The 12,775-nt window shown below is 43.7% G+C and overlaps 1 protein-coding gene across 3 annotated transcripts in view; it reads left to right on the forward strand.

Annotated features, from left to right (window-relative positions):
* Positions 1-12,775, forward strand: part of LOC139472497 (serine/arginine repetitive matrix protein 2-like) — a 103,355-nt gene that overhangs the window by 73,457 nt on the left and 17,123 nt on the right. For 2 of the 3 annotated variants that reach the window (XM_071254974.1, XM_071254976.1), the window contains exon 6: positions 11,748-11,771. The exons of the other annotated variant lie outside the window; for it this stretch is intronic. In XM_071254974.1, the coding sequence (XP_071111075.1) occupies positions 11,748-11,771 (24 nt within the window). The remainder of the gene's footprint in view (positions 1-11,747; positions 11,772-12,775) is intronic. 3 annotated transcript variants of the gene reach the window in all.

Genomic DNA, 12,775 nt, shown 5'->3' on the forward strand with positions numbered 1-12,775 from the left:
GGTTTTTGACAAAAACCAAGGAGACACTAGGTCAGCAAATGTCAATTGTAATTCATGAGACCCGTGGGCAGACGTACGGCAAACACATGGCCACCGTACACCCGGAGTATGGTCGCCATGGAACCCCCCTACAGTATGGCTACTGCGTGTCTAATTGCTATGACCAACATAGAAATTAAAAAAGTTATAACTGTGCCCTATAATGCCACAGCCTGTTGAAGAAAGGGACATGCCCTAGGGTGACCCTGAGGCCACTGCAGATCCAATGTGGCCGCCGCAGGTATCTGTTGACTTTGGGGGGTTACGGACGCCGTATCCTAGCTGTAGATCCTCTGTGGCCACCGCAGGTATCTGTTGACTCTGGGGGGGCTACGGCCGCCGTATCCTAGCTGTAGATCCTCTGTGGCCACCGCAGGTATCTGTTGATGTTGGGGGGCTACGGCCGCCGTATCCTAGCTGTAGATCCTCTGTGGCCGTCGCAGGTATCTCGGGGGCTACGGCCGCCGTATCCTAGCTGTAGATCCTCTGTGGCCGCCGCAGGTATCTGTTGACTCTGGGGGGCTACGGCCGCCGTATCCTAGCTGTAGATCCTCTGTGGTCGCCGCAGGTATCTGTTGACTCTTGGGGGCTACGGACACCGTATCCTAGCTGTAGAACCTCTGTGGCCGCCGCAGGTATCTGTTGACTCTGGGTTGCTACGGCCGCCATATCCTAGCTTTAGATCCTCTGTGGCCGCCGCAGGTATCTGTTGATGTTGGGGGGCTACGGCCGCTGTATCCTAGCTGTAGATCCCATGTGACTGAGACATAACTGGAAGTTGGAAACACTGTTGACGTTCACGATGTTTGTTTATGAGTCATATTTTTAAATATTTATGGACAAAGCAGGGAACCAAGGTATCATAGCACATCTGAATTCTCCGAATTTAGCTTGCTGTTTGGCCACTAGAAATAGTTAAAAATTTGTAATTCACGTACAGTGGCCGTTCTTGCACGAGGGTACGTTCGTGAAAAATCTAGCACCAGTACCGTCTTGTCTAAAGGCTTGGCGAATATAATCTAAAATACGATCAATCGTCTGTGATCTGAAATATGTACATATTTTTATGGAGAAAGAGTTGGAGGTATTTCCATTAAGGTTTTGTTTTGTCATTCCAATATCCAAATTTGCTTGTGTTTAGAAACTTTATCCGCATTTTTTTCTTTTTTTTTAAACTCTTGATTTCTGCACGGATGTACATACGTTTACATCTTAATTTCTGATAGGAATTAAGTGACAAAATATATGTTGAATAACTTGGGTGTTGTAGACCACTGTTTCAAACGAAATGAGAATTTTGTGAGCCACCAAAGTGCTTATGATGAAAAAACAAACACTCGTTTTACCAATCAGGGTTCAACAATGTTGTCAGCCCCACTAGTCAGCTGATGCAAACGCCCTGCTGCAGTATAGGAAACAGTTATGCACAGTAAGAGGTAGAATGCAGTGTTGCGATTGACAACTTGTGATGATTGAATAAACCATTGTGTAAGTTTTTTATTGATTTTTTTTTTTCCGGTACGGTAGACAATTTTATTCAAACAATACAACATTTATATTTTTGTATGAGAAAATGAGAGTGTCAATGCAGATGAATCTGTTGAAAGATGTGATTTCAATCTCACCAAATGAATGTTGATGCTGTATCTATGACAACTATGGGAGAATATTGCGAAATCGCAGCCTAAGTCAATCCCTACCAATAGTATCTGGATAATAATAATAATGATAATTAAAGCTGCAAGCAGCAATGGCGGGCTCCAAGAAACACTGTGCCCAAACGTCCATGTTCGAATCCTCAAAGGGTTTCCTTGAACCAAATCCGTCAAATGTAGGCACCACTTGCAGGGTATTGTCGCAAGGAAAATGGCGTGTGCGAGGGTGTCCAGGTCTGTTCTAAAACCATTTCCGCCCTCGAACATGTTCGAATCCATAAAAGGTTGGCTTGTGCCAACTCTGTCAAAAGATAGTCACCAGAAATCGCCGCAATGAAATTGGCATGTTCCAGAGGTGTCCCAAATATAAATCAAATATTACCACCAAGCGGTGTTACTTTTAGCATGCAACCAATAACAATAAATGAGATGCATATGGCACACTAACTTCATGTAAACTTGCAATAGTTTCTGTGGAGAACCTTACAAGATATGATCTTTAAAGCAAAATTTCGTTGAAAAAAAATGATCAAAATCAAAATTCATTACGGCCGTAACTAAAAAAGAATTCCAAAATCGGCTACTAAAGTTTGATGTGTTATGTATGGAGATAATTATCAAAAAGTTTGAAAGCATTTCATGCAGTGGACTCGGAGTTCTTTGCGTTTAAAGACAGGTACCCCCAAAAACACTGTGGAAACCTTGAATCCATAATGGCTGCCAAACCACGTGACCAATAACCAAAGTCAAAGAACAAAAAATGTCAAGCAGCTCAAGCAGCAGATACATGCAAGGTTTCAAAGTAATCGGATAAGCGGTTGCTGAGCAATAGGGCGAAACATATCTTCAAAATATTCTGTTCTTTTAGTTATCTGCCCTTGGCTTTTGGGCCTACGGCCTTGGGTTTTTGGAGGGCACTAGTACCCAACGGTCCACATACACACACAAAATGTGAACAAAATCGATCAAGAGGTTATTTTTCTAGCTCTGGTACAAAAATCAGCGGAATAATAATAATATTAAATCAAACGCTAACACTGGGACTCTTCAGCCTTTCGGCTTGGTGACACTTTAACAGGCCGTAACTTCTTTGTCAGTTGGGCTCCAGTCAAACGGATTAGCGTTCTGCGTTCATCCGGGCCCCGGGTTGCTGAGATAAAGTGCTAAACCTGTTCCCCACCTCGTTCATATATTCGAATCCTCAAAGGGTTTACCTGTACCAGCGCCGTCAAATGTAAGGAACCTCTTGTGAGACATCACCACTACTAAATTGACCTGGGTGTCCCAGGATGTTTTAACCAATTTCCAACTTCGACCATGTTCGAATCCTCAAATGGTTTGTTTGTACCAATGCCATCAAATGTAAGGAACCACTTGCATGACATCGCCACACGTGTCCCAGTGTGTTCTTAACCCATGTTTGACTTCGACCATGTTCGAATCCGCATATGGTTTGCTTGTACCAACGCCATAAAATGTAATAAACCGTTTGTGAGACATCACCACATGTGTCCCAGTGTGATCTTAACCCATGTTTGACTTCGACCATGTTCGAATCCTCAAATGGTTTGGTTGTACCAACGCCATCAAATGTAATAAACCGCTTGTGAAACATCACCACACGTGTCCCAGTGTGTTCTTAACCCATGTTTGACTTGGACCATGTTCGAATCCCAAAATGGTTTGGTTGTACCAACGCCATCAAATGTAATGAACCGCTTGTGAGACATCACCACATGTGTCCCAGTGTGTTCTTAACCCATGTTTGACGTCGACCATGTTCGAATCCGCATATAGTTTGCTTGTACCAACTCCGTCAAAAGATAGTCACGGTTTGCAGGACATTACCGCTACCAAATTTACGTGTGCCACAGTTTCCCAGAGTGTACTAAACCAATTTCCGACCTCGACCATATCCTAATCCGCAAATGGTTTGCTTTAAACAACGCTGTCAAAAATAAGGTACCGTAGCAATTGGCAATTGAGAAATGAAGATTCGAGCCAGCGAGTCTGACCACCCGATGCGATTAGTCGCCTCCTGTGACAAGCATAGTTGCCTGTTGAGACAAGCATCGGTTGAAAAAGGCCAATTCTAATCCTGGTCGTTAAGGGTAGTACACATAATACTGAACAAGACTGTGGAGAACGCTTTCAAAGCCAGTCAATGGGGGTGTATGGTAGATTTATGAGGCGCTTCCTTCAGTATTTGTACTCAAGTCTGATTTTTTTATTTAAATCAAATAATACCACACCAAGCAGTGGTGCTTTCAGTATGCAAACCAGGACAAAATGAGCTACATATAGTCTCAAAGCTTCATGCAAACTTTCAATAGTTTCTGTTAAGAACCTTACAAGCTATGATCTTAAGAGTAAAATTTCGGTGAAAAAATTGATAAAAATCAAAATCCAATATGGCCGCAACTACAAAAGATATCGAAAAACGGCTATGCTGATTTGTTGTGTTCTGTATGGAGACAATTCTCAGAAAGTTTGAAATCATTTCATGCAGTGGATTCAGAGGAGATAGTATTTGAAGACAGGTACCCAAAACACCCTTTGAAAACCTTGAATCCAATATGGTTGCCTAACCACGTGTCCAATGACCAAAGTCAAAGAACAAAAAATGTCAAGCAGCTCAAACATCAGATACATGCAAGGTTTGAAAGTAATCGGACAAACGGTTGTGGAGCAACAGGGCAAAATATATCGTCAAAAAATACTTGTTTTTCAGTTATCTGCCCTTGGCCTTTGGGCCTACGGGCTTGGCTTTTTGGCGGGCACTAGTACCCAACGGTCTACAAACACGCACACAATTTGAACAAAATCGACCCAGTGGTTATTTTGCTAGGGCAGGTACAAAAATCGGCGGAATAATAAATAATAATAATAATAATAATTAAAGCTGCAAGCAGCAATGGCGGGCTCCAAGTAACACTGTGCCCAAACGTCCCTGTTCGAATCCTCAAACGGTTTCCTTGAACCAAATCCGTCAAATGTAGGCACCACTTGCAGGGTATTGTCGCAAGGAAAATGGCGTGTGCCAGGGTGTCCAGGTCTGCTCTAAAACCATTTCCGACCTCGAACATGTTCGAATCCATGAAAGGTTGGCTTGTTCCAACTCTGTCAAAAGATAGTCACCGGAAATCGCCGCTACGAAATTGCCGTGTTCCAGGGGTGTCCCAAATATAAATCAAATATTACCACCAAGCGGTGTTACTTTTAGCATACAACCAACAACAATAAATGAGATACATATTGCACACTAACTTCATGTAAACTTGCAATAGTTTCTGTGGAGAACCTTACAAAATTTCGTTGAAAAAAATGATCAAAATCAAAATTCAATACGGCCGTAACTAAAAAAGAATTCCAAAATCGGCTATTAAAGTTTGATGTGTTATGTATGGAGACAATTATCAAAAAGTTTGAAAGCATTTCATGCAGTGGACTCGGAGTTGTTTGCGTTTAAAGACAGGTACCCAATAAACACTGCGGAAACCTTGAATCCATAATGGCTGCCAAACCACGTGACCAATGACCAAAGTCAAAGAACAAAAAACGAGGTACATATAGCACACTTACTTCATGTAAAACAATCAATAGTTTCTGTGGAGAACCTTACAAGATGTGATATTTATAGTAAAATTTCGATGAAAAAAAATGATCAAAATCAAAATTCAATACGGCCGTAACTAAAAAAGAATTCCAAAATCGGCTACTAAAGTTTGATGTGTTATGTATGGAGACAATTATCAAAAAGTTTGAAAGCATTTCATGCAGTGGACTCGGAGTTCTTTGCGTTTAAAGACAGGTACCCAAAAAACACTGTGGAAACCTTGAATCCATAATGGCTGCCAAACCACGAGACCAATAACCAAAGTCAAAGAACAAAAATGTCAAGCAGCTCAAGCAGCAGATACATGCAAGGTTTCAAAGTAATCGGATAAGCGGTTGCTGAGCAATAGGGCGAAATACATCTTCAAAATATTGTGTTCTTTTAGTTATCTGCCCTTGGCTTTTGGGCCTACGGCCTTGGGTTTTTGGCGGGCACTAGTACCCAAAGGTCCACATACACACACAAAATGTGAACAAAATCGAGCCAGTGGTTATTTTTCTAGCTCTGGTACAAAAATCAGCGGAATAATAATAATATTAAATCAAACGCTAACACTGGGACTCTTCAGCCTTTCGGCTTGGTGACTCTTTAACAGGCTGTAACTTCTTTGTCAGTTGGGCTCCAGTCAAATGGATTAGCGTTCTGCGTTCGTCCGGGCCCCGGGTTCCTGTCGCATTGCTGAGATAAAGTGCTAAATCTGTTTCCCACCTCGTTCATATATTCGAATCCTCAAAGGGTTAACCTGTACCAACGCCGTCAAATGTAAAGAACCTCTTGTGAGACATCAACACTACTAAATTGACCTGGTGTCCCAGGATGTTTTAACCAATTTCCAACTTCGACCATGTTCGAATCCTGAAATGGTTTGTTAGTACAAACGCCATTAAATGTAAGGAACCGCTTGTGAGACATCGCCACATGTGTCCCAGTGTGTTCGTAACCCATGTTTGACTTCAACCATGTTCGAATCCGCATATGGTTTGTTTGTACCAACGCCATCAAATGTAATGAACCGCTTGTGAGACATCACCACACGTGTCCCAGTGTTTTCTTAACCCATGTTTGACTTCGACAATGTTCGAATCCCCAAATGATTTGCTTGTACCAACGCCATCAAATGTAAAGAACCTCTTGTGAGACATCACCACTACTAAATTGACCTGGGTGTCCCAGGATGTTTTAACCAATTTCCAACTTCGACCATGTTCGAATCCTCAAATGGTTTGTTTGTACCAACGCCATCAAATGTAAAGAACCACTTGCAAGACATTGCCACATGTGTCCCAGTGTCTTCTTAACCCATGTTTGACTTCGGCCATGTTCGAATCCGCATATGGTTTGCTTGTACCAACGCCATCAAATGTAGTAAACCGCTTGTGAGACATCACCACACGTGTCCAGGGTGTTCTTAACCCATGTTTGACTTCGACCATGTTCGAATCCGCATATGGTTTGCTTGTACCAACGCCATCAAATGTAATGAACCGCTTGTGAGACATCACCACATGTGTCCCAGTGTGTTTTTAACTCATGTTTGACTTCGACCATGTTCGAATCCGCATATGGTTTGCTTGTACCAACGCCATCAAATGTAAGGAACCGCTTGTGAGACATCACCACACGTGTCCCAGTGTGTTCTTAACTCATGTTTGACTTCGACCATGTTCGAATCCGCATATAGTTTGCTTGTACCAACTCCGTCAAAAGATAGTCACCGTTTGCAGGACATTACCAAATTGGCGTGTGCGACAGTTTCCCAGAGTGTACTAAACCAATTTCCGACCTCGACCATATTCTAATCCGCAAATGGTTTGCTTTAAACAACGCCGTCAAAAATAAGGTACCCTAGCAATTGGCAATTGAGAAATGAAGAATCAAACCAGCGAGTCTGACCACCCAATCGGATTTGTCGCCTCCTGTGACAAGCATAGTTGCCTCTTGAGACAAGCATCGGTTGAAAAAGGCCAATTCTGATCCTGGTCGTCAAGGGTAGTACACACAATATTGAACAAGGCTGTGGAGAACGCTTGAATATCTGCAAAGCCAGTGAATGGGGGTGTATGGTAGATTTATGAGGCGCTTCCTTCAGTGTTTGTACTCAAGTCTGATTTTTTTACTTAAATCAAATAATACCACACCAAGCAGTGGTGCTTTCAGTATGCAACCCAGCACAAAATGAGCTACATATAGTTTCAAAACTTCATGCAATCTTTCAATAGTTTCTGTTAAGAACCTTACAAGCTATGATCTTAAAGGTAAAATTTCGGTGAAAAAAATTATAAAAATCAAAATCCAATATGGCCGCAACTACAAAAGATATCGAAAAACGGCTATGCTGATTTGTTGTGTTCTGTATGGAGACAATTCTCAGAAAGTTTGAAAGCTTTTCATGCTGTGGATTCAGAGGAGATAGTATTTGAAGACAGGTACCCCAAACACCCTTTGAAAACCTTGAATCCAATATGGTTGCCTAACCACGTGTCCAATGACCAAAGTCAAAGAACAAAAAATGTCAAGCAGCTCAAGCATCAGATACATGCAAGGTTTCAAAGTAAACGGACAAACGGTTGTGGAGCAACAGGGCAAAATATATCGTCAAAAAATACTTGTTTTTCAGTTATCTGCCCTTGGCCTTTGGGCGTATGGGCTTGGCTTTTTGGCGGGCACTAGTACCCAACGGTCTACAAACACGCACAAAATTTGAACAAAATCGAGCTGGTGGTTATTTTGCTAGGGCAGGTACAAAAATCGGCGGAATAATAAATAATAATAATAATAATAAATAATAATAATAATAATAATAATAAATCGAACGATTACAATAGGGCTCTACAGCCTTTCGGCTTGGAGCCCTAATAATAAATAATAATAATAATAATAATAATAAATCGAACGATTACAATAGGGCTCTACAGCCTTTCGGCTTGGAGCCCTAATAATAATAATAATAATAATAATAATAATAATAATAGGCCCTTTATGTTGTGCTTATTTCCACTCCACACAGGGGCATGCTCAAAAAACTTCTTACCCTGGTCACTGGATAGGTGTGCACTCAACAATCATTCTCAGCTAGGTAGACACAATTTTATGGATAACAACTTCTTTAATACTGTGAAAAGCAACGTTTCGGTATAGATCCTTATACCGTTGTCAAGCAAGACTTCTTGTCAATAAATCATTCTAAGCTGCCTGGGGAGAAAACAACCCCAGCTGCCCGTTAGGTGCTAGAAGGTTAACAACCATATTGCCATCTCATCCTAACCCCAGCTGCCCGTTAGGTGCTAGAAGGTTAACAACCATATTGCCATCTCATCCTAACCCCAGCTGCCCGTTAGGTGCTAGAAGGTTAACAACCACATTGCCATCTCATCCTAACCCCAGCTGCCCGTTAGGTGCTAGAAGGTTAACAACCATATTGCCATCTCATCCTAACCCCAGCTGCCCGTTAGGTGCTAGAAGGTTAACAACCATATTGCCATCTCATCCTAACCCCAGCTGCCCGTTAGGTGCTAGAAGGTTAACAACCACATTGCCATCTCATCCTAACCCCAGCTGCCCGTTAGGTGCTAGAAGGTTAACAACCATATTGCCATCTCATCCTAACCCCAGCTGCCCGTTAGGTGCTAGAAGGTTAACAACCACATTGCCATCTCATCCTAACCCCAGCTGCCCGTCAGGTGCTAGAAGGTTAACAACCATATTGCCATCTCATCCTAACCCCAGCTGCCCGTTAGGTGCTAGAAGGTTAACAACCATATTGCCATCTCATCCTAACACCAGCTGCCCGTTAGGTGCTAGAAGGTTAACAACCACATTGCCATCTCATCCTAACCCCAGCTGCCTGTTAGGTGCTAGAAGGTTAACAACCACATTGCCATCTCATCCTAACCCCAGCTGCCTGTTAGGTGCTAGAAGGTTAACAACCATATTGCCATCTCATCCTAACCCCAGCTGCCCGTTAGGTGCTAGAAGGTTAACAACCATATTGCCATCTCATCCTAACACCAGCTGCCCGTTAGGTGCTAGAAGGTTAACAACCATATTGCCATCTCATCCTAACCCCAGCTGCCCGTTAGGTGCTAGAAGGTTAACAACCACATTGCCATCTCATCCTAACCCCAGCTGCCCGTCAGGTGCTAGAAGGTTAACAACCATATTGCCATCTCATCCTAACCCCAGCTGCCCGTTAGGTGCTAGAAGGTTAACAACCACATTGCCATCTCATCCTAACCCCAGCTGCCCGTTAGGTGCTAGAAGGTTAACAACCATATTGCCATCTCATCCTAACCCCAGCTGCCCGTTAGGTGCTAGAAGGTTAACAACCATATTGCCATCTCATCCTAACACCAGCTGCCCGTTAGGTGCTAGAAGGTTAACAACCACATTGCCATCTCATCCTAACCCCAGCTGCCTGTTAGGTGCTAGAAGGTTAACAACCACATTGCCATCTCATCCTAACACCAGCTGCCCGTTAGGTGCTAGAAGGTTAACAACCATATTGCCATCTCATCCTAACCCCAGCTGCCCGTTAGGTGCTAGAAGGTTAACAACCATATTGCCATCTCATCCTAACACCAGCTGCCCGTTAGGTGCTAGAAGGTTAACAACCACATTGCCATCTCATCCTAACCCCAGCTGCCTGTTAGGTGCTAGAAGGTTAACAACCACATTGCCATCTCATCCTAACCCCAGCTGCCTGTTAGGTGCTAGAAGGTTAACAACCATATTGCCATCTCATCCTAACCCCAGCTGCCCGTTAGGTGCTAGAAGGTTAACAACCATATTGCCATCTCATCCTAACACCAGCTGCCCGTTAGGTGCTAGAAGGTTAACAACCACATTGCCATCTCATCCTAACCCCAGCTGCCTGTTAGGTGCTAGAAGGTTAACAACCACATTGCCATCTCATCCTAACCCCAGCTGCCTGTTAGGTGCTAGAAGGTTAACAACCATATTGCCATCTCATCCTAACCCCAGCTGCCCGTTAGGTGCTAGAAGGTTAACAACCACATTGCCATCTCATCCTAACCCCAGCTGCCCGTCAGGTGCTAGAAGGTTAACAACCATATTGCCATCTCATCCTAACCCCAGCTGCCCGTTAGGTGCTAGAAGGTTAACAACCATATTGCCATCTCATCCTAACACCAGCTGCCCGTTAGGTGCTAGAAGGTTAACAACCACATTGCCATCTCATCCTAACCCCAGCTGCCTGTTAGGTGCTAGAAGGTTAACAACCACATTGCCATCTCATCTTAACCCCAGCTGCCTGTTAGGTGCTAGAAGGTTAACAACCACATTGCCATCTCATCCTAACCCCAGCTGCCTGTTAGGTGCTAGAAGGTTAACAACCACATTGCCATCTCATCCTAACCCCAGCTGCCTGTTAGGTGCTAGAAGGTTAACAACCACATAGCTATCTCATCCTAACCCCAGCTGCCCGTTAGGTGCTAGAAGGTTAACAACCACATTGCCATCTCATCCTAACCCCAGCTGCCCGTTAGGTGCTAGAAGGTTAACAACCACATTGCCATCTCATCCTAACCCCAGCTGCCCGTTAGGTGCTAGAAGGTTAACAACCACATTGCCATCTCATCCTAACCCCAGCTGCCCGTTAGGTGCTAGAAGGTTAACAACCACATTGCCATCTCATCCTAACCCCAGCTGCCCGTTAGGTGCTAGAAGGTTAACAACCACATTGCCTTCTCATCCTAACCCCAGCTGCCCGTTAGGTGCTAGAAGGTTAACAACCACATAGCCATCTCATCCTAACCCCAGCTGCCCGTTAGGTGCTAGAAGGTTAACAACCATATTGCCATCTCATCCTAACCCCAGCTGCCCGTTAGGTGCTAGAAGGTTAACAACCACATTGCCATCTCATCCTACCGTTTACCCATTCACTGCTGGGTGAAAAAAGGCACATTTCAAACAAAGTCACATGCCCAAGGAAACACCACATGTGTTACATGTGCTTCAGTGTCGTGCAGGACCGAAACCCTAGATACTCTCAGGAGCCAAACTGCCAAAATGCGGTCACACATCCAAGGACTCTCTGTGATCATCGTCGCTTAACTTCACCTGATTTGTTTGTGTGTGCTGTGCACAAGACCACGTGCCACCACATGGATAGTTGATACTAAGTACAACCCACTTCAAGCTGTGGTGATGGTGGTGTTTTATTCTTTACACAATCAACCTGAGCTGTGTCTGATTCTCATTGCTTACATTGAACTGTGACATGGCGGTGGTCTTGCTAAACAGGGCATTGAGCATCTTACTGTCAACTCCAGTAATGGGCTGCTACTGGTCATTGACAGGAGATCTCCAGACCATATCCCTGTCCTCCAATATTTGTATCCTGCTGTATATTCCCTGTAATGAGCCGAGTAGTTCAAAGTAGTGAAAAGCTTTAATAATGTTATGTTTATCTTCCTAAGCAAAAAACATCGAGACGGAAGCAGGTAAGGCTTGGTGTAGTAGCTTGCGGAATCCATATGATGCATGCACTGAACAAACCTTGCTTAGTTGTTCTGTCAACACAGTTAGTTCTGAGCCGATCTTGGTCTTGGTGTTCACATATGCATCTTTGTCAGTGCTCTTCCTAACAGCCAGGTGCATGTTCTATTGTTCAGTGGTAGCCTCCTCACCTTGGCAAGGTGGAATGCAGGACGCTGTAGTTTAAGGATTGTGGGGGGTGGGGTGGTCGTGGGTTCACTTTTATCTTTATCTGGCTGCTTCTAGGTGTCCCGATATATGTATGTATCTCTAACACTGACATTAGTTTTTGGTCCAGTAGAATCAAGTTTGCGATAATCTCTGTGAAAGGCATGAATTGTTTGAAAGAGCATGGGTTGTTGCTTGAATGTTGTAATGTTTTATTGTCATCACTTCATGGCTTTATATACACTTACACTCCATCAACCATTAATACATACAGAGTTACGACCCTTAGACACACAAGGATCTTGTGACCATGATCCCAGATTTGATCTGGTTATGAAGCTTGAATTGTCTGCTGCCTACCCAGGGAGGTGGGGTTGCCTGGTGGTTAAAGCATTCGCTTGTCACATGGGCTCCCACATGAGTGCAATGTGTTAAGCCCATTTCTGGTGTCCCCTGACGTAATATTGCTGGAATGTTGCTAAAATTGGCATATAGAATCCATACTCACTGCTCCCTACCCAGTGTCATAAACTAATGATGGTCGGAGGAGTCTGTGCTATTCTAGGGACACCTTCAACAATTGATGTTTAACTTGAGGATGATGTCACAGCCACCTGTATTTTCTTTCCTATTTAAACCAAACTCACTCACTCACTCACTCACTCACTCACTCACTCACTCACTCACTCGGGGCACGGGTGGCCCAGTCGTCTAAGGCGCCGCGATTCGCTGTGCAGAGTTGCGTCCCTTGGGCACGCCAGAAATCTATGATTGTGGGTTCGAATCCCAGTTCGCCCCGATT

Source organism: Haliotis cracherodii, unplaced genomic scaffold, assembly GCF_022045235.1.
Source record: "Haliotis cracherodii isolate W230 unplaced genomic scaffold, xgHalCrac1.p SCAF_24, whole genome shotgun sequence".
Classification (NCBI taxonomy): Eukaryota; Metazoa; Mollusca; class Gastropoda; order Lepetellida; family Haliotidae; genus Haliotis; species Haliotis cracherodii.